This window comes from Mauremys reevesii, linkage group 2 (assembly GCF_016161935.1).
Source record: "Mauremys reevesii isolate NIE-2019 linkage group 2, ASM1616193v1, whole genome shotgun sequence".
NCBI classification, from domain to species: Eukaryota; Metazoa; Chordata; order Testudines; family Geoemydidae; genus Mauremys; species Mauremys reevesii.
Window position 1 is genome coordinate 248,967,131 of NC_052624.1, and position 20,964 is coordinate 248,988,094.

The 20,964-nt window shown below is 41.1% G+C and overlaps 1 protein-coding gene across 26 annotated transcripts in view; it reads left to right on the forward strand.

Annotated features, from left to right (window-relative positions):
• Nucleotides 1-1,349: 1,349 nt before the first annotated feature.
• The window catches only part of VPS13B (vacuolar protein sorting 13 homolog B), a 917,098-nt gene continuing 897,483 nt past the window's right edge, over nt 1,350-20,964 (forward strand). For 7 of the 26 annotated variants that reach the window (XM_039522058.1, XM_039522057.1, XM_039522055.1 and 4 more), the window contains exons 1-3: nt 1,354-1,663; nt 3,159-3,336; nt 11,365-11,508. In XM_039522058.1, the coding sequence (XP_039377992.1) occupies nt 3,190-3,336; nt 11,365-11,508 (291 nt within the window). In that variant the 5' untranslated portion in view covers nt 1,354-1,663; nt 3,159-3,189. Of the gene's footprint in view, nt 1,664-2,146; nt 2,282-3,158; nt 3,337-11,364; nt 11,509-15,277; nt 15,362-20,964 lie in introns of those variants that run through there. The other 19 variants (XM_039522049.1, XM_039522043.1, XM_039522052.1 and 16 more) reach the window with 14 other exon arrangements.

Sequence of the window (20,964 nt, forward strand, 5' to 3'; positions counted from 1 at the left end):
TACCATTTTCCTCTATTCTCCCCCTTACATCCAATGCCAGGACTATGTGTGCCCCATAATTCCCTCATATAAGGGTCCCTCATTCTTCCACTTATGGCAGGGGCTCTATGTGCCTTCTACCCCTGCTATTTTTATTTCTTTTCTTTCTGGGAGATATATCAGTCAGAGTGTCAGCATTTTTAAATTGTACTGGGATGGGCAGAGCTGAGAGGGTAGTATTGTTAGGCTGGAAGGTGTTAATGGCTGCTATCAACTGGTTCTTTGATTTATAGACAATTTAGAAGCAGCTGAAACTGCTGGCTCTGCTAACCAGATGTAGGGGCTCTACATTCCTCGTTCTCCTCTTGTTTTCCAGTTTTCATGAAGATGAAAAGGGTTCAGGTCATTGATGCCTAGAATATTCCCTAAAATGTTGCAATTGATCAGATGCAGTGTTCAAAAGTTATCATGTTATGAAGGGACAGACAAAGAAATGCCATTGAATTGAGTGTAAGACCCTCAGCAAGATCACAGGTGTGAATATAATACTGTACTGGTACTGTAGTTTCAATACTGCCCCATATTTAAAAATTACAGTAAAATTATCACTGTTTAGTCCACAATTTAAAATGAATCTATTATACATCATCCATAAAACTGAGGCTGGTTACTTCAATTATCTGTATTTTATAAATAAAATTTCTGTATTTTAAATAAATTACACAGTGGGGTGGAAAAAGGAGGATCACCCTGCACCCCCAGTCCTCTTCCCTCATGGTGGAAGTCAGCAAAGTGCAACTCCTGGAAGGGAAGATTTTCTTGTGTGTCCTAGGGCGAGACTTCCAGTCTCATTCACCATATGGGGAGACTCAGCACAGCAGTTGCAAACCCTGTCCCTCTCACAGCAGGTCCACCCCAACTTGCTTCTGCTCAAGGGTGTCTGGCTTCTTTCTCCCTTCAGTTGGGCCCTGCTGCTGCAGTACAGAACCCTCCCTCCCTCGCAAGGCTCATAGAAATGAACAGGCTCAGCCTACAACGGGGTTAGATAAGAAGCCCATTCCAAGTTATATTACTACCTTCTCCACGTGTGTGTAGGGGGAGGGGAGGCTTTTAGCCAGGCACAATTACCCCCCATCTCTACCTGAGGGGGCTTTTACCCTGGCACCATTTACCCTTCCCTCATCTCCACCCCGGGGCCTTTTACCTTCCCCCCATCTCTCCCCGGGGGCCTTTTATCATCTCCACCCCGGGGCCTTTTACCTTCCCCCCCATCTCTCCCCGGGGGCCTTTTACCGCGGCACGATTTACTCTCCCCCCATCTCCACCGGGGGGCTTTTACCCCGGCACCATTTAACCTCCTGCCCCAGCGATCGTCTCCCCGCGCGGCGCTGAGCCCCCAATACGCAGCCGCTGCACCGAGGCCCGCGCGGCGCTCCCGCCTCTCGGTGTCACCGCCCGATCCTTCCGGCCGGGCAGCGCGGCCGAGCCTGCGCCGAGAACGCGCGGGGGGTGCGTGAGGGGAGGACACCAACCGGGGAACCCGGAACTGCCCGGCCGAGCGGTAGCGCCGCGGCTGCCAGCCGTCACGGTGAGGCGCTGCGGGCAGCTTAGCCTGGGACGCGGGCTCAGGAGCTCGGCTGCCGGGGTCGGCGGGGAGCGGGCCCTGGGGACGGCGTTCGGTGCGGTGAGTGCTGGGGGCGCGTGGCGGGGCGGCAGTAGCGTGAAGGGGTTGGTTGGTGGCAGGTAGTGGCGAGTGCGGCGCGGGGCGGGTTGGGGGCAGGGTAGTGTGGGAGGGTTGAGGGCAGGGTAGTGTGGGAGGGTTGAGGGCTTTTACCCTCCGCACAGTTACCCCCATCTCTTCCTGGGGGCCTTTACCCCGCACCATTTACCATTACCCAAGGGGGGGGCGGGTTGGGTCAGTCAGCGTGAGGAGCGGGAGGGTGGTTGGGGGTAGTCGGGGTGAGGGGCAGGGGATGGTGAGGGGCAAGTGGGAGGGTTGGGAGCAGGCAGAGGCGCGGGTGGGTGGTGAAAGCAGGGAGGGGTGAGGGGCGGGAGTGTGGAAGGGCTGTGGGCTGGCGATGATGGGGGCGAGTGGGAGGGTTGGGGGCAGGTGGTGGTGAAGGGTGATAGTGAGGGTGGGAGCTTTGAAGGCAGGTGATAGTGAGGGGTGACTGTCCTGATATAGGTGTGGAATGATTACCAGCAGATTTTTATTGGTAAATGTCAGGAAATGTTAATGTCACAGTAGACAAACCTACAAAAAATTTCCTTCCATAATAATAGAAATTTACAGACAAGCAAAGTAAGAAAAATGCTGCTTGAGAATTTATGAGAGTCTGGTTTAAGGATGTTTACAGTGTATGTTAGACATGTGATGTTGAGAATTTGTAATTTAAGGTTTATAAAGCTTTAACTCTTTGAATCTGAATGTCTACTTTCATTAACTAATTATTCTAACTCACCCCCCATAATTTTGTACAACTGTGAAAATTAAAATAGATAACAATTGAGAAAAATGTTTAAAAATAAACCAATATTGTCCATCAAAATTATAAAAAAAAAAAGTCAAATTCTGCCAAGCCTATTTATAGGATTTGTGTAGTACTGAAGTGGGCTAATATAAGATTGCATTATATGCTGGACAGTCATGAAAATAAGATGTGCATGTCTTGTGACTGTCTGTGTCAGAAAGTGTGCTGTGCCAAATACAATTAGTACTTTGGTTTGCCAAGAGTGGTAGAAAATAGAACTTCACTCTTGATATCTAAAAATTGTTCAAAACTCATTATAAGATGGGTGCCAGTTCAGTCCGAGCCAATGTTCTAATCTGTCTGTTGTCATCAGCAAAAGGTGAGTTTATAAATTGTCAGGATTTGTGTAGATCCAGAGATTATTATTTTCCTGTTAAGTATTATGTAAAGATATGGCAAGCATGCTGTCCTGCTGATTAATTTTTTATATATTGTACAAGCTTACTATTGGTTCTAATGCAAATAGGTTGGAAATTCATGAATACAAATATTTAATATATGTACATTTTGAGTCTCAAATGTTTTCTTTAAGTATATATAACCCCTGTTTAGTAAGCAAAACTTGAAATAAATTTTCACATTTCCATACATTGCATCAACTAATGCTGCTGATTTTTAATATGGTCTCTTACTGATTTTTTTTTAAAGTGCTTGGTGTATAATCCAGAAATCTTCCACAATGCTAGAGTCCTATGTGACTCCTATTTTGATGAGTTATGTGAATCGCTACATTAAGAACTTGAAGCCCTCAGATCTACAGCTGTCACTATGGGGAGGAGATGTGGTTCTTAGCAAACTTGAATTGAAGCTGGATGTACTTGAACAGGTATGTTAACAGTAGCTACTATGTATGTGGCTCAATTTAAAATAAGTTCAGTAAAATGTTCAAGATACTATCAGTATATCAGTATTCACTTACAATCATTATTATTTTTGCTATCTGTTTTGTTCCCATCTAGACCTCTTTTTGGAGCTTTTTCCCCCTGTTGGTCAGGTGCTCTGGGGATCTCACATCCCCTGTTCTAGTGGATGAACAAGGAACATTTGCATTTCTGCAAATCACTGTACTTGAAGAGACAGCAGTCTCTCTTTATAAGCATATCCCTTCTTTCAGTGATCAGTTGTTTCACAGTACCAGCACTTAACTGAACTGCTTCTCCCTTTAAAAAATATTATCAATCTTTTATTTTACTATCTGAATTTAATGATATTTAAAACCATTCAAAATGTTGTGAATCAAATTAAAATCCTCCTTTTAATCATTTAGATGCAGATTTTAACTTACGGGACTCATTACAGAAAGGTTCCAACTTCTTCGGTAGCAGCTTTCATCTTTTTGCTGGGTTGTGCATGGAAAGACTGTAGTTCTGTAGCAAATTCCCCTCCCTCACCTTTTGGTGATCTTGCAAGTCCAAGTCCAGCTGGGTATCCTTGCTTGTATCCGTTTTTGCTGGCATATCTAATTTCCTCGGGTCATTTGTCAGTTCATATGGGGTCTCTTCTACCCCTTTGCTGAGCCCTGGCAGGTCATACTGATATCTGGCTCCAAACTTCATATCAGAGGCTTGTACCAACTCAGTTTCTCTTTTTGTGGTTTAAGTTTTACAGCATCATTCAAGCTAGCAGCGAGAACACCCTCATCCCCAAACACTCTTCTGTTCCTATCACCAACCATTCATTTGGGGTATGGTAAAATGAACTAAGAAAGTCTCCCAGGAAGTTTTTTCCTCAATGATAGTGGGACTTCTGAATTATTTTAGCCCCTGAACATTTGTTTCTTCCTCATCAGAGTTCCTGTAGGCTACAAATAGAGTGGAAATCTCCAGTTTTACCTAAATTCTGGCTTGATTCCTATGGCAGTGGCTGACTTCTAAGGTTATCTGCACCCTCCTGAGTTTTCTTGCAAAGCAGTTTTTCAGTCCTTGAAGTCCTTGCTGCATCTCAGCTTTATTAGCGAGTTCTGTGTTGGCCAAAGCTTTCTGGTTTATTTCTATTTCTTGAAAAACTTTTTAGTCCATGGTAATTAAGTCAGTGGTCACCTGTTCAATCCAATTTGTCAGCACACACTAGGCATTTTGTAGCTGGGTTTCAAAATCTGTCCTGACCCTTCATGTCGTCTTAATCAACAGAGATTTTGTTTCCAGCTGATTATGTTAGATCTCTGCCTTTGGGCTATCCCTCACTTCTTTCTGAGAAGTTTCCATAAACTATGTTAGGTCGTCTTTTAATTTCTTCTGGCGTGCTTTGATTTCTGCTAGTGTCTCAGCTATTTGTTCCATTTTGGTTCAGCAGTAATACCAGCTCACTATCTCTCTCCTTGGAAAGTATCCCACTTTGATGACTACTCGTATTGCCTCTCCAATGAGTGATAGAGCCTTGTAGGTCAGTTTTCCTTTGAAGGAGAAATTGATAGTGTGGACTATGGGTATTTTCTTTGGGTAACTTGTTTTTATCTACACCATATACTCTAGTCCTTGAGCAGGTGCATTCACAAACAGCATGTAGGCAATCCGCTCTTTCGGGAATCTCAGCCCACAAACTGCCTGGTTCCTAGGAAGCAGGTCTGCACCTAGAATTTACTTCAGTTAAATTAAGGCAGAGAGCAAAACATCTTGTTGCTTTCTACAGCTCCCTCAAAAGGAAACTTCATCCCAAAACAGTATTTCTTCAAAGACTCCTTGCACCTCTGTAGCACTTAGTGAAGATGCTACCTACATCGATGGGGGAGCTTCTAGATATAGGTACTCCTCTTCCCGGAGAGGTGGTAGCTATGTCAGTGGGAGAAGTCCTCCTGTTGACATAGCGCTGTCTATGGAGTTCGGTTGGTATAACGGCATCCCTCAAGGGTGTGAATTTTCCAAACTGCTGACCGAGATAGTTGTACACTACCGACTTATGTCAGTATATCAAGCCCAAGAAAAGACTTAAAAAAAGAACTTGATAAGTTCCAGGAGGGATAGGTATGTTAATGGCTATTAATCAGGATGGGCAGGGATGCTACATAATACTCTGAATGTCCCTAGCCTCTGTTTGCCAGAAGCTGGGAATGGATGATGGGATGAACCTCTTGATTGCCTGTTCTGTTCATTTCCTTGGGGCACCTGGTATTGGCCACTGTCAGAGGACAGGATGCTAGGCTAGATGGACTGTTGGTCTGACTCAGTGTAGCCGTTCTGATGTACTTGAAAGACTGTTTAACAATCCCATCTGGTGATTCCTGCCATAACGTAATTACTTTTACTAAGTGTAGTAAGTGGACATGTTTTTTGAAGTAGTTGGATTGGAATAGAATCCCTTGAATCTAGGAAAGAAAGCATAGTTTTCTGGTGATCCATGAAATCTGGGTTCATTTAATGGCTCTGCCATAAACTTTCTTTTTAACTGTGGACAAGTTGTGTAGGTCCCCATCCTGCAAACATTTGCACCTGCAAATCTCATTGAGCTTTAGTGAGACTACTTATGTGTGCAAAATTGCTTCCTTGTGTATGTGTTTTCAAGACTGGGTCCTTAATCTGTATGTGCCTCAATTCCCCACTGGTAGAATGGGATAATTATAGTAAGAAGGAGTGGGGTGAAGACATATTAATTATTGTCTGCAAAGTGCTCAGATACTATGATGTAGAAAATTTATGTAAGTATTGAGTTTAATATTTGGTATATGTATATATCTATGGGAAACAATGGAGTCTGTTGTCATTTTACTTATAGGAGCTAATGTTGCCTCAGATACTTACATGCAACTCTTATATATCCACAACTCTAATTTAAGTCAATATCTGAAAACAAAATTTAGTTCAACGAAAGCAAGTTTTTTGACACCTGTTAGTCTACATGAAATGAGTGACCTGGTGCTCTTAGTTTAGTTTTACATGGGTAGGTGCCCTCATTAAAACAATAACTATAATTGACACTCTAGTTGGCAGCCTCATCAGAATTCAGAGAGTGAATGGGAATTGAAGATGGACCACATGCCTCCTTATAGAGCAGAGGTTCTCAAACTGTGGTTCGCGGACCACCAGTGATCTGCGAGCTCCATTCAGGTGGTCTGCGGATAGTTCCTTCTAAGGTGCGCACCTGGGCAGCCGCACATGAGAGAATGAGGAGGTAGGTGGAGGGCGACCATGGGATGAAAAGAGGGAGTGGGGGGAATTTGGGACGTGCAGGGCTGTGGCGGCCAGAAAAAGAGGCAACTTGCTCCAGCTCCAGGGCTGAGGCTGCTGGGGAGAGACCCCTCTCCTTCCCAGCCCCAGCTCGGTGGCTGCCATGGCAGGGGAGAGACTGCTGATATTAAAATATGAGTTGTATACTTTTATTTATAGAACAAAAACATGTTGTTTATTATTTAGTTTTTTTTAATATAGCACTTTTATCCAAAGTGCTTTACAATAGTTAGCTAATGATACAAACAACATTTGGAAGGATCATTAAGTGGTACGCCAAGACCCTCAGCAATTTTCAAGGGGTCTGCGAAAGAAAAAGTTTGAGAACCACTGTTCTAGAAGAAGGCACTCCAAGCTGGGATGGAGGTACACTACAAAAGCAACTAGAGGAAATGTGCTGAATCTATTCTGTCGATGCCAGGTTGGAGCCAGTACTCGCCAAACTCAGTTGAAAAATTCTCATTGACTTCCAGGAAGGCTTAGAATGAGCCCAAAGAGTTTTTCAGTCTCCTGGGCTATCAGGCCACCGTCCTAAGGCTTTTTAAAAATAATTTGCAGAATTTTGTGTAAATAATGCTAAGTGCATATGAATAAAATTTAACTTCTGTTAAATTTATCTCAAGAGCACATATATATTTTTTCTTTATTATGCAGGCACTGATTGCAACTATGTAGTTAAGCCTGAGTTCCATTTTTCACTTAAAGGAAAGGTTCAGCATTTTTGTTATGTATGAAAAATACATGCATCCTTATAAAAATGACAGCACCCACTCTTTGAGTACAGAATGAATTTTCTGAGAATTTACAAGTAGATCTTTGGAGTTTAAAGTTAATTAAAATGTGGTCCTTTAAGAAACTTTGGACCTAAGTCTTTTCCTTGTCCCAAATGACCTTGAATGGAATAATGGAGACTCTTCAAAATTTTTATATAATTAAAATGAATTGAAATTTTGTACATAGATTATAGTGGAAAAATTGTGTTGAAATTAAGTTACTAATTATTTTGTATTACTATAGGCACTATAGAAATCAATAGCTCAGGTAACTTTTAAGGGGGGGCATTGTGGTATCAGAAGAAACTCAACAAATCATCTTTCCCTTTACAGCTGTCTTGCATGCAATGTTTCTATTGGTTGAATGAGTCAGTAGTGTGAGGGAGACAGGATACATGTTAGGCATTCTCTCTGGTGGTATTATTATTTGTATTACCATTGCATCTAGGAGCTCTACTCGAGGACCAGGACCCCTCTATGCTAGGCACTGTACAAACGCAGAACGAAAAGACTGTCCTTTATAGATTATTTGGCCTCGTTGCACTGCTGTTTAAAGGTTCTGTGGCTGCATTATGACTGGGTGTCTGTGCTTAAAGGACTCTCAGCTGCACTCCAGCTGAGGAGTGCTGCTGGGGAACTGAAGCAGAAATGCAGAGAGATCTCTAATCACATACAAGCAATGGGACTTTGGGGCTGGACTGCTTCTACTTCTTTCTCATATTGCTGGTCTCAGCGAGACAGCTGTAGAAATCATTAAGTCACTTGCAAAGTAAGGGACAGATTCACCTTATATTTTGATAGTTTTATGCTGCTTTGGCAATGCAAAGCAGCAGTAAACCTCACTTAACTGGTCAATATACTCTGACTGCTTTGTGCTTCTCTGGTGTATTGGTGAATCTGCCATTAAAAGTTAAAATAATGTTTTAAAGTTGTATATTTTCAAATCATTAGAAGTATTGAAAATAGGGATGTAAAATATTAACTGGTTATCTGGTAAGTATTGGTCTTACCGTTAACCCACCCTAACTCTTAACCCTCATGCGTGAGTATCAGATTGGTTCTCCTGCCCCGGACCGCACCAGTTGGGAGCAGCCCTAGCAGGCCCTAGGAGCTTCATGGGGGGTGGCGAGCCGGACGGACAGGGGCTGCGGGTCTGTTGGGGGGTAAAGTAGTCCCCGGCCTTCCCCTGTGCCACTGGGAGGGGTACGGTTGCGGAGGTAGATAGTGCGCTGGTCAGGGAAAGGAAGCTGCTGCTGGGGCGGGTAGTATGGAGCATCTACGGAGGCCGCATTGGGACAAACAAGGTAGTTTACAGTCTGGACTCTGTGTGTGTGTGTGTGTGTGTGTAATTACTGGTCTGAACTTTATTCTGTTTGCACATTAGAAATCTGATCAAGTCATGATCACTTGTACTGAAGCTACCATTAATTTTTAGATCCGGTTAAGGTTACACTTAAGAGAAATCCAAACATGTTAAGAAATGCACGGTTAAAGCATCCAAACAACCTTATAGCGGTACAATGAAGGGAAAATATGAAAAAACTGTCTTTAAAAATTAGTTTAACCTAATCTTGGAACTGCAAACACAAAATGCCTTAATTATTATCGTATGGCTATTGTATGGCATCACTGTAATATATTATTTATAGAGCAGAGTCCTGAATGTGAGCAAGACGAGTTTTGATTTTAATATGGAAGTAGAGGTAATAATACGTAACTTACCTACCTGTCCCACAGGGATATTGAGGGTTCATATATTTTAAGGCTAGAAGGGACCACTAAAATAATCTAGTCTTACCTCCTGCATAACACATGCCAAAGACTCTAACCCAACAATTTCTGCATTGAACCTGTATCTTGTGTTAGAGCTACAGCATATATCTTTTACTGTTTGTACAGTTCTTCAAATATGTAAAACACTATGTAAGTGTTAAGTATTAAACAAATGTAATCTAGTATAGTTCAACATTCCATGTAATACTTAGTTTAATGGGAAAAGATTCCATGAGAGTTGAAGGGGAATAAAAATAAGGCTTCTGTTATGTTTGTTAAATTAGTAAATGTGGCACACACATTTGTTCTGTGTTGCCTCAATTATCATTCTTAAGTACCACAATAAAGGGTTTGCATTATATCACTGCAGAGACAATTATTTGTCCAATTAGGATAACGTCAGACAACATTTGTATCAACATTCCTTTGGCACAGAAAAGTTGATTTACCTTCTAAGTATATAGGCAACCTGTGTCTCTCTGCATTTTGCTCCACTTCCTGCTTTCAGAAATGTGTGGTGTTGCTTTTTTTTTTTTTTTCCCCTTTCAAAGCATTTTTCCATATCTTGTAGGAAGCTTTGGACACAAATGGGATTTTGAGTTAAATCCATCTGGTAAATAATGGGGGAAAAAAGCTATTTCAGAATGTCTTTTAAAGTAAACTTAGAATTCCCACATGTAAAGGCAAATCAGTGTCTAAATAAACATTGCTATACTGATGATTGGCATAGAAATTAAATATTTGAGAGACAAGAAGCCTAGCTTACTTCTACAACTCAATTAAATTGCAGCTCGTACTGGCCTGCTATCTTCCTGTGTGAAAGCCTCGTGTATGTTATATATTTTTTTTATTTTGTCAGGCTGTTGGAGAGCATAATGCTTCCTATTCTTACCTGGTTGTTTGGGCTGTTGGAAAGCTGGTGTAAAGTGATTGGTTCCATTTGTTATGGGCAGCAAAATGGCATATAACATTTTGAGTACAGAATGAATTTTCTGAGAATTTACAAGTAGATGTTTGTTTGGAGTTAAAGTTAATTAAAATGTGGTCCTTTGAGAAACTTTGGATGTCAGTCTTTTCCTTGTCCCAAATGATCTTGAATGGAATAATGGAGACTCTTCAAAATTTTTATATAATTAAAATGAATTGAAATCTTGTGCATAGATTATAGTGGAAGAAACGCTTGTATTAAAAAAAAAACAAAAAACTGAATGTATTTCATCCTGACCATGTTCAAAAGAGTTTCTGTACACACTGTATATACAACAAATCTCATCTGTATGTCAAATAAACTACAAAGTAAATCTTTCTTTGCTGTGTGGAGTGTAGCCTGATTAGATTAGTCTTTCCATGTTGACCTCCTTTCCTCCTGTTTGACTTGTTCATTTCACCTCTAATATTACGTTAACACTGCAGGAAAAGAGTACAAACTCAACTTCATATATTAAAAGGAACCAACAAGATACATATGTAATAAAAACATCCCTCATACTCTTTTACCATAGCCCTCATTCTTTAAGTACCTGCTCCATCTTTGTGTTTGTCATTTCTTGCTGTCTTTCATCTGATTTGAGCCTGTTCCTAAGAGATACTGATTACTTGCAACTCCCATTGAAGTATTAAAAGGTTTTTGGAGCAGAGACCTCTTCTTCTCCCCCCACCCCTGCAGTTTTTAATATTAATCTGTAAGGCTACATGCGCTCCACAGGCACTATGGAAATAATACAGTATGCGTATGAATATAATTAACTTTCATTGTTAATTGTTGTGAGTATGCTATAGTTATGTTTCTAGAGTAGTGATGCATTTCACTGTAGCTGCATATAAGAGAGAGACTGTGGTTTAAACCTTTATTAATTATCAGGGACATAGTAGAATCCAGATGTTTCCTTTGAACACATAAGCACAATAAATGTGTGTGAGTAAATGCATGTGAGCAATTATTAACTAAAGTGACAAGACTTATGCAATACAGAACTGACGGTGGAAAAAAGAACTTTTGAGGATTTTTTGGTGGGGAGGGCGTGGGTGCAAGGTGACTCTTAAGATTTTATTCTTAGTTTTTTGTAAAGTAGCAAATGTGTCCTTGACAATTTTGATTTTATTTTTAATTAAGTTTTAATATCTAATTGGTTAATTCATATTTTTTAGGAGCTGAAACTACCATTTAGTTTTTTAAGTGGACATATTCATGAATTACGAATCCATGTACCATGGACAAAACTAGGCTCAGAACCAGTTGTCATCACTATCAATACAATGGAGTGCATCTTGAAACTAAAGGATGGAGTCCAGGTAAGAAGCCTATGATGAGTTTATATAAAATATAGTTGCTAAATTGAGGGTTTTTCAAAAAAATTGATAAAGTAGTTGATGTTGTATTACAGGAATGCTAATTTGTTTTGTCTGTCACGTCTGGCCAAAAGTCTTTGTCTGCACTGAAGTAATAATCATGGTTAATATCACAAGAACTGTGATGCTTTCTCTTCTTTCACTTTATTTACTGTAGTGTTGTTCCTGCAGGTGTAAAAGCAGGTTAATGAATCTCTCTGCCAACATTTTCCTATGACTAGGTAGCAAATGAATCTTTAGAGCAACATAGCATCCTAAGTGCTTCCAGCTTTTACCACCCAAGAAGTTGTGTCCCACTGCTGGATTAAGTTATATAGAGCATCACTAGGCTGTGTCCTCAAGATATGAGTTATTGCTGTAGGAATACTTTATTAAAGTTCCTATTATTTCAGTATAGCTATCTTTTTCCATTTTGATGTAATAAGTTATTTGCTTAAAATATAAAGTCTTCTTGGAAGACATTTTTTAGTGTCTTTTAAAAGCTTTTTATTTATTTGTTTGTGACAGATGCATAACAACATTTCATGTCTGTAAAATTTTCATTCCACCACAATAAAATCTGGTATTATACCAGCAACTGGATATTATTATATTTTGCATATATGAGTTTAAAAAAAAGTACAGAGCTTTGTGAAATATGCAGTAGCATCTTGCTATACTTCAGCATTCATTGTCAATCAACAAATACGTTGGAACTTCAACACTAAAGCATGTTTTAGTTCTAGGTTTCTTACTTTGTCTAAACATTTATTTCATTTCAATAGATACTCCAATTATATTAGAGTCCTGGGAAATAAACATATGATTAAGACATCTTCTATAGAACTTCCACAATTTGCTTAATGAACTGTTAATATTTGATACCAGTATTTAGATATCTGAAAGTAATTACATTGGAGAACATTTCTGCATTACATTTATATGATAAATGTTCTGTAATGAAAGTCAATCTATTTCTGGAATTAGAGATTTTTGTTTTGTTTTGGAAAACCTGGTCCTAGTTATGCCACCCATGCAGTGTGCGCGCTCTCTCTCTGTCTCTTTCATATATATCTATATATAAAAACAACACCCAGACACTAAGTATTTTTTCAATGGTAAGGTAGAGGTTTCAAGGCCAGATGTCCCATAAGAAACACATTTTAGAAGCAGCAAATTATAATTAATTATAGAAGCTGCGTAAAAAGATATGTAACACATGACTTTGTGCAACCAAGAACTAATATTTGATATTGGACCACGCAGATGGCTACTGCTGGTATGATCAGATTTCCTGCTTGCATGGTATTTGAAACTTAAATTTTGTGGTGCGTACAGCAAAAGGTCAGATGTCATGAATGTAAAGCACTCTCAAAACAAGTATTTGTTACAGATGTTTAAGATTCAGAGGCAAGAAAGGATTTTTGAAAATTACAACTGACATTTGAACAAATTATTCAGTGGTCTGTACACCCTGGAGAGTAACATTTGGGTCTGTGCCAATGATAGCGTTTATCTTTGAGTAATAAGAGTGCAAATGAAAAAAAAATTGTTGTTTTCTATGGGTATATTTTTAAGAGGCTATGGGTTTGATTTTATTTCATGAAAAAGTACTTGTATTAGAAATTAAGTGTTAAGAAAAATGAAAATGATGTCTAATGACTTCCATGTCAAATTTATTTAAGTATTTTTAGGCTATTTTAATTTGCACTATGTAATTGTAGATTGAATGGCTAGGACTAAGCCTTTTATCATCAAAATATTTGCTTGTTAGAAACTGTTAAAATGTACACACGTAATAGGTAAAATGTCTTCTCAAAACAGTGATGATGGAATAAATGTTTAATTTTTTTTATTTTGAATTAACTATCAACTAAAACAATTGCACCAAAGAAACTTCAAATCAGTAAAATAATAAGAAAACATTGTATCCTGTCCCATGTTAGTTAGCATAATCCTGCATTTCCTTCCTCAGGCAAAATGTCTGTTGGAATCATGAGTAGTTTGTCTGAGCAAAGTGTGTGCAGTCATTGACTCTAACTTACTACTATGAAAACCCATGGAGAAACCCGTGGAGAAGCGGTGAAGTTAGCTGGGTTTCTGATGAATCTTGCCTTGGGTTTGCAAAGGAGGTAGTGGGGCATGGTTTTAAAAATGATGATCCTATGGGTATCCATGGAAAGGAAGTTCTGATCTTGTGTGCCAGCCCCTTTGCAGTGCTTCTGTATATGCATCACCATGGGGATCATACACCTGCAACTCTTTAGGAGTTGTACTGCTGCTGGTTCTTTGTCCATGCTTTGGCAATATCCCTTTTCCAAGTGGGGTGAAAGCATAGAGTGAAAGATGAGGCTGATTCTGGCAGCTTTAACTTCCGCTAAACTTCTATGATGATGATTACCTTTTTAGAAGAGGAGAATGTTTATTCCCTCTGAAGCGTCTGGCATTGACCACTGTCAGAAGACAGGATACTAGGCTAGATGGATCATTGGTCTTGACCCAGTATGTCTGTTTTTATGTTCTAATGTAGTATACAGTGATGTGTTTCACCCACACATACCGTAAACCCACACAGTAGAAGTAGAAGTACTTCTGTAAACTCTAGGGTATTAGGGGTGCATGGAGAAACTGCCTCTCCCACTTTTGCGCTTCTCAATATATTTTTACTCAGTTATGCTTTCTGTGATGAAGTTGGGATTTCCTGTGACTGACTTGACTAGGGATTGCTATCCAGGGGTTCAGATGGGTTAAAATGCTCCTACTGCAAAGCAGTCAATGTGAGTTTGTTTGGGTCATATAACTGTCTAGGGTGGTATGAATGGGTTGTTAAGGACTGGCTGAAACTTGCACCAGTGGAGTATCTGGAAAGACAACGGGAACTCTAGTGATTGAACAGTTGACACCTAATGACTCAGCAGTGGTCCTTTAAGAGGATGACAATAGAACCGGAGGTGAAAGGAGGCTAGGATCAGAGCTGGCTTTTGGAGAGAGCAAGATAATTCTGACCTGAGGCTGACAGGAAAAGGGACAGCAACAGAGAGAAAGGAAACCAAGATGGTTTCTAGAGCAGTACGGCTCAAGGAAACCTTGGCTTTAGCCAGTATGGACTAATCTTAACCTTTGTTTCTCTGTGCTAACCTAAGGACTTCCCAATGCAGTATTCCAGTTGACTAATAAGTCCTACAGTTTTGAAAAGTTTGCCTGGTGTCTCTGCAAATACTTGCTGAGGTGCATTAATTCCTGAAGAGGGTGAAAGTCTCTGAACAGAAATCTCTCGGTTGGACTTGCTGGGCAGAGCTCATGGTTAGAAGCAGCAGTACTGGAGCCCAGAGATTCCGTATCAGAGGTGTTAAGTCCATATGGCCTATCTTTAAGGAGGTCTGGCACAGTAAGGGACTGTTTAAAAGCTGGTAGTATGATAGTAATGATAGTACTGATCATGTGAATCCATAACCCTTTCTTCCTCCCACAGGTGAATGAGAGCCTTGAGTAAGTAAGCATAACAGTTTACTAGCTAGAAAAATAGGTTGCTAAATATATTCTCTCTGTTTGGAGAGGGAGTTTTTGAGTGAGCCATTCATAAGATGTGCAGTTGAATATGAAGGCAGAATATATCTTGATTACAGTTTCTACAATACCACAGTGGTAGTTGCAGTAGAAATGAGGTGCCCATTCTTTCGCAATACCATTATTGCATGTATGATGACTCATAGAGTCAATAGAACTCCATGGAGGTGTATAGGTCATCATGGTTGTCTTTCACAGTTGTGTGGCCTAAACATCAGTGTTTCTGATGTCAAGTTACGATAATACTCAGGTAAGCCAGTTACATAAGGTGTAAGACCCAAATAAATGTGGGTCTAAAATGAGGGACACTTGGGAGGAATTTTCTTTTAGTGATTTACTTCCTGGATAAGTTGAAGATGTGCTGATCATGATTAGAGGTGAGTTGTTCAGTTCTTCTGGACATTGTTAGAAAATTACCCTATACACTCATTCATAAGCCGAATATTTTTGGTAAAAAAGTGATGCATCAAAGAGCGGGGGTTGGCTTATAAACGTGTCTACACCAAAATGTGATGATTTTAAACTCTATGGAATCATTGAATTGAATATTTAATACATTGTCATTTTGTTTACCTGGAGCGTTCACAGGCACGGAGCCCCTCAGCTCCCTGTGGCCGCGGTTCGCTATACCCTAACACCATTTGCTACACAACACATCCTGATACACCGCACGTTTTAAGAGGCAGGGACCTTCATTAAATATGAAACAGTGTTTAATCGTGTAATTAAAGACTGTATTATAATGCCTATTCACAAGGAAGTTTACATTTGTTTGTACAACCTTAACTGTCGTTTCTGGACTTTGAAGAAGATTCACTCAATCTCAAGTTTTCATGTTGTATAAAATTTCCTCTTCTTTTATTTTTTTTTAAACAAGAAATAAATTCTATCATAGGTAACTATTTTCTAGACAGAAGTAGAACGCTCTATACAGCACACTATGTGTGATCAGTTGAGGTGAGAAACCTTGCCTCTGCCCATACAGACTTTGATTTATGGAAACTGGCTGTACACTTTGAAGCCCTGTCTGTTTCTTTTAGTGTATAGCCTATTTTAATGTTAAAATAGATGTTCAGTTTACAAATCTGATTATAATATTAAGTTTTAATCTTTGTGTATGAATGTAAAATTTAAAAAGTGAGAGAGCTGCCTGCCAGGCAGAAGTCCAAACCGTCTGGGCTGGCTGCCAGAGTTCCTTGAACTCAGACTCTAGGTTCTCATTAAAGTGCCTTGTGTCCACACACAAGTTTTTAAAAAAGTGAATTATTTGAGGTGTAAGGTCACAGTAATTAATCCTATTTGGAATTGGAGTGACTCTACTTTATAGTGAGTTTGTTAGCTTATGATTCATATGATGTATTCCTAACTACTCTGCTTCTGACAATTCTCCCACTGCTATCCCAGACTGTATTGCTTCACAGTTTGATCAGCCTGTCTTTGAATCTGTGTGCCCTCCACTGCTCCAGTTTAATTTTGACTGGATGCCACCTCTCTTTTTGAAATGCTGGCATGCAGCCATGTGTGTCCCTTTTTGATGCAAGGTAAGTTCATGCAATGAGTCATATATGCCCATTATAGCAGCCATGTCCCTTGTGCTTCCATGCGCACACTTGCAGAGTTCCTGGACTTGATTGTCCTCTTTGGACTGCTGCATGTCCAGTCCCATTTGGAGAAGTCACTGGAATGCAAACATCTACAAGACATTGTCATGGCACTTCCAGACTTGTTCCCAGTGCCAAGTGAAAGCAAAGGAGGTGTGGCAGAAGTAGCTGAAGACAAGGGTCAAGAACAGGACCTCTGGTAATGCTTCTACTATCTGCCCATACTGTGAGCAACTGGACTGGATTTTTTGCAAGCAATGTCACCACCTAACTCACGAATGGTGAGGTGGGCAATTTTCCACAAAGCACACGAGACACCCAAGCACCTAAGACACCACAGAAAGCATCCTTGCCTTTGTGTATAGCAGGGGTCGGCAACCTTTCAGAAGTGGTGTGCCAAATCTTCATTTAGTCACTTTAATTTAAGGTTTCGCATGCCAGTAATGCATTTTAACATTTTTAGAAGGTCTCTTTCTATAAGTCTAGAATATATAACTAAACTATTGTTGTATTTAAAGTAAATAAGGTTTTTAAAATGTTTAAGAAGCTTCATTTAAAATTAAATTAAAATGCAGAGCCTCCCGGACTGGTGCCAGGACCCGGGCAGTGTGTGTGCCACTGAAAATCAGCACACATGCCATAGGTTGCCTACCCCTGGTGTATAGCATAGGGTCTTACCAGAGGGAAATTCTTCAGGGGAAGCAGTAACTGTATGACCTGGCAGATTGCACAAGTACACCATGCAGACAGTCATACGGAAGCTGCTGTGGAGGAGAGCTCTCCCTGTTCAGGCATCCAGTAACAGGCTTCTTAAACAAGGGAAGCCATCATAACTCTGTTAATGTCCATAGTAGTCTGAGGAGCAGAAATTCCCCTGCTTTTTCAAGCAAACATGCCTAAATTTCTAAAGATCCTGGCATCACGGTCCTTTTCAGACTGTCCCATGTGAATATTGGTGAACCTTCCACTGTGATCTACCAGGCCTTGCAGCACCATGGAGAAATATCCCTTTTTGTAGATGATAAAGGCATTGGCTTGGTGTGGGAGGCAAACAGTAGGTATCTGGGTCACTTCAGTAATGCATATGCAGTTTGGGAGCCCCATCAATGCAAAGCTATCAGTAACCTGTTCGTTGCCAAGTTTGCAACATGACACAGCAGCACCCTCCTCATAGCTCTGCAAATCTCTATAACAATAGCCTCATCAGTTGATCTACCTGTACCAAACTAGTAAACTACTGATTGACAGCCCTCAAGAGTGGGGAGTTTTCAGATGGTAATGGCCACACATTTCTCTCTGCTGTGGGGAACTCTCATGTCTGTGTTCTGCTGTAGTTCTGGTGACAGATCTGCATAGATCTTTAGGAAGGCAGTCTTCTGCATCCTGAAGTTCTGCAGCCACTGCTGGTCATCCCATTTCTGTCTCACTAGCCTATCTGACCAATCAGTGCTAGTTGATTACTTCTAGAGGTGATGGTATGCAAGTATATGTATGCAAAAGTAATTGCTTGATTTCATCCTTCTGCTCCTCTTACCTGTAGTCCTATCACCACTGCATCTGAAGCTGCTGAGTCAAATGCAGTCAGCTGAACAACTGCAATAAATGTGCACGTCCTGTGTGTACTAATTATTGTGATGATCACGGTGTTCAGCAGTATGTCTTCCACGCTGTCTGAAAGCAGTTTGAAAATTGAATTGGTGCTGGCAAAATACAGATGAATTTATGGGTTTCCAAGACAGGAATCATGGGAATTTGTTAGTATGACCCTACATCCCAGAATTCCTGTGGCTTCTGGTAGGCATCTGTGATAAATAAAGTGGGGGGATAGCTCCCTTTGATGGACACCCACCCAGCCAGTTAGCTGTAAAATCCCTCTTGGTAGCTGTTCTTTACTTGCTTTAGCTGTAAAGGGTTAAGAAAAAAAAAAGTAAGGTAAAGGAAAAAAAAAGTGGCACCTGACCAAAAGAGCCAATGGGAAGGCTAGAACTTTTTAAAATGGGGAAAGAAAGTTTCCCTTCGTCGTTCTCTGGGCTGCAGGGACACAGGGCAGCAATGCTATAAGCAGAAATGCTGTGTCAGGTTTGAACTATGTATGAAAAAGTATCTTCCATACCTAGAAAAAAAAATTTGGGTAGGGAATGTTTAGACGCTGTCAGATTTATTTCTTATTTTGGCTTGTGGTTCTCCTCTGTGCTAACCCCTGATGCTTTTGTTTGCTTGTAACCTTTAAGCTGAACCTCCAAGAAAGCTATTTTGGGTGCTTAATTTTTGTAATTTTTTTTTAAGATCTAGCAAAAATCCTAAGTTCCAGATGTAATTTTTTCCTTTTTGTTTTTAATAAAATTTACCTTTTTTTAAGAACAAGATTGGATTTTTGGTGCCCTAATTGGTTTGTGCATGTTGTTTGATTAGCTGGTGGCCACAGCTAATTTCCTTTGTTTTCTTTTTCAGCTCTTCCCCGGATTGGGGGTGGTGAGTGGGGAGAGGTGAAAGGGCTTGAGGATACCCTATAGGGAGGAATTCCCAAGTGCTCCTTCTTGGGTTCAAAGGGTTCCCCCCGCCCATTTGGGTTGGTGGCAGCATTTACCAAGCCAAGTTCAGAGAAAAGCTGTAACCTTGGGAGTGTAATACAAGGGGGAGTAGCAAATATTAATTTTAAAAATCCTTGCAGGCCCCCACTTCTGTCACTCAAAATGACAGAGTAGGGATTCAGCCTTGACAGCATCCCACAATACACCCCAAGAAAAATCCCAGACTATAGAGCTGAAAGGTGAATATTGCACCATGGGATGTATGCTGCATGGTTAACTTGAAAAAGTGGATAGGTGTGTAAAGGATTATAAGGAAAGTATCATAAAATGGGCAGAACAAAGCAACATGATGGATGCACATACTTTCCCATCTGTCTGTACTCATCTGTTGTCTCTTGTCTTGGATTTAGATTGTAGTCCCTGTCCCAGAGTCTACCTTTTTTGTTCTGTGTTTGTACAGTATCTAGTACAGTGGGATTCTGGTTTGTGACTAGGCTCCTATATGCTACAGTAATACAAATACGTAGTAACAATCCCTGTGTAGACAATTCCTTAACCCAGCTCCTGGCATGGCCGGTGCAAGGATGTTTCACGCCCTAGGCGAAACTTCCACCTTGCCCCCCCCCCCGCGCTCCCACCCTGATGCGCCCCCCTCCGTGGCAGCTCCCCCCTTCGCCCCGAGGCGCCCCCCTTGCGGCAGCTCTCCACCTCCCACCCTCCTCCCTGAGGCACCCCTCCCGCCCCAGCTCACCTCTGCTCTGCACTCGAGCACGAACACCCCAAGCACGCCGTTGCTGCTTCACTTCTCCCGCCTCCCAGGCTTGCGGCGCCAATCAGCTTAGGTGCTGCAAGCCTGGGAGGCGGGAGAAGTGAAGTGGCCATGGTGTGCTCGGGAAGGAGGCGGGGCAGGGGTGAGCTGGGGCGGGGAGTTCCCCTGCATGCCCCCCCTTTACTTGCTGCAGGCGGCCCTCCCTGCGCTCCCTTGCCCCAGCTCCCTCTGCCTAAATGCCGGCGGCGACTGGAGCAGCCGAAGATCCGGCCGCCGCGGTCACTGTCAAAGAAAATGGTGCCCCCCAAATGCCAGCACCCTAGGCGACCGCCTAGGTCGCCTAAATGGTTGCACCGGCCCTGGCTCCTGGAAGTAGATTATCTAGTGGAATCCTTATCACAAGGAAAGGTCTTTCATCAGATATCAGAGTAGCAGAGTTTCAGGACTAGATTTAAGTCCTAATTCAAAGGAAGTGCTTTTGGCCTGTCACTGCTATATTAATAGAATCTATGGCAGTCTGTCTGGAGTTAGTCCCATGGCTAACTTCTATATGATCTTTCCAGAGCCATATGCTGTATTTACAGCTGCAGAGCTATTCAACTCCAATCTCTTTCTTGCCAGAGTTAAAGACAGTATTAACTTAATGGTTGCACTTCTCCAAGGGAGTTCTTCTGGAGACCTCACAGTGTCTGGTTGTAGTGCCTTGAGCACCTTTTGGAAGTATCTAGTCTTAATTTGCATTAATTTTATTATGTTGTTACAGTATCAGCCCATCGGACAAGTTGTTTCTTGAGGACTGATGCTCGGATATTAGTTCTATATTCATCTGCTTTTGTGCTGTTTTCATACCAATTCCAACTTCTGAAAAAATTAATCTTCAGATTTTTTCTTATTTAACTGCCTTCATTAAAACTCATCTGTAACAAGCATTTATTAAGGGTCATTATGGTTT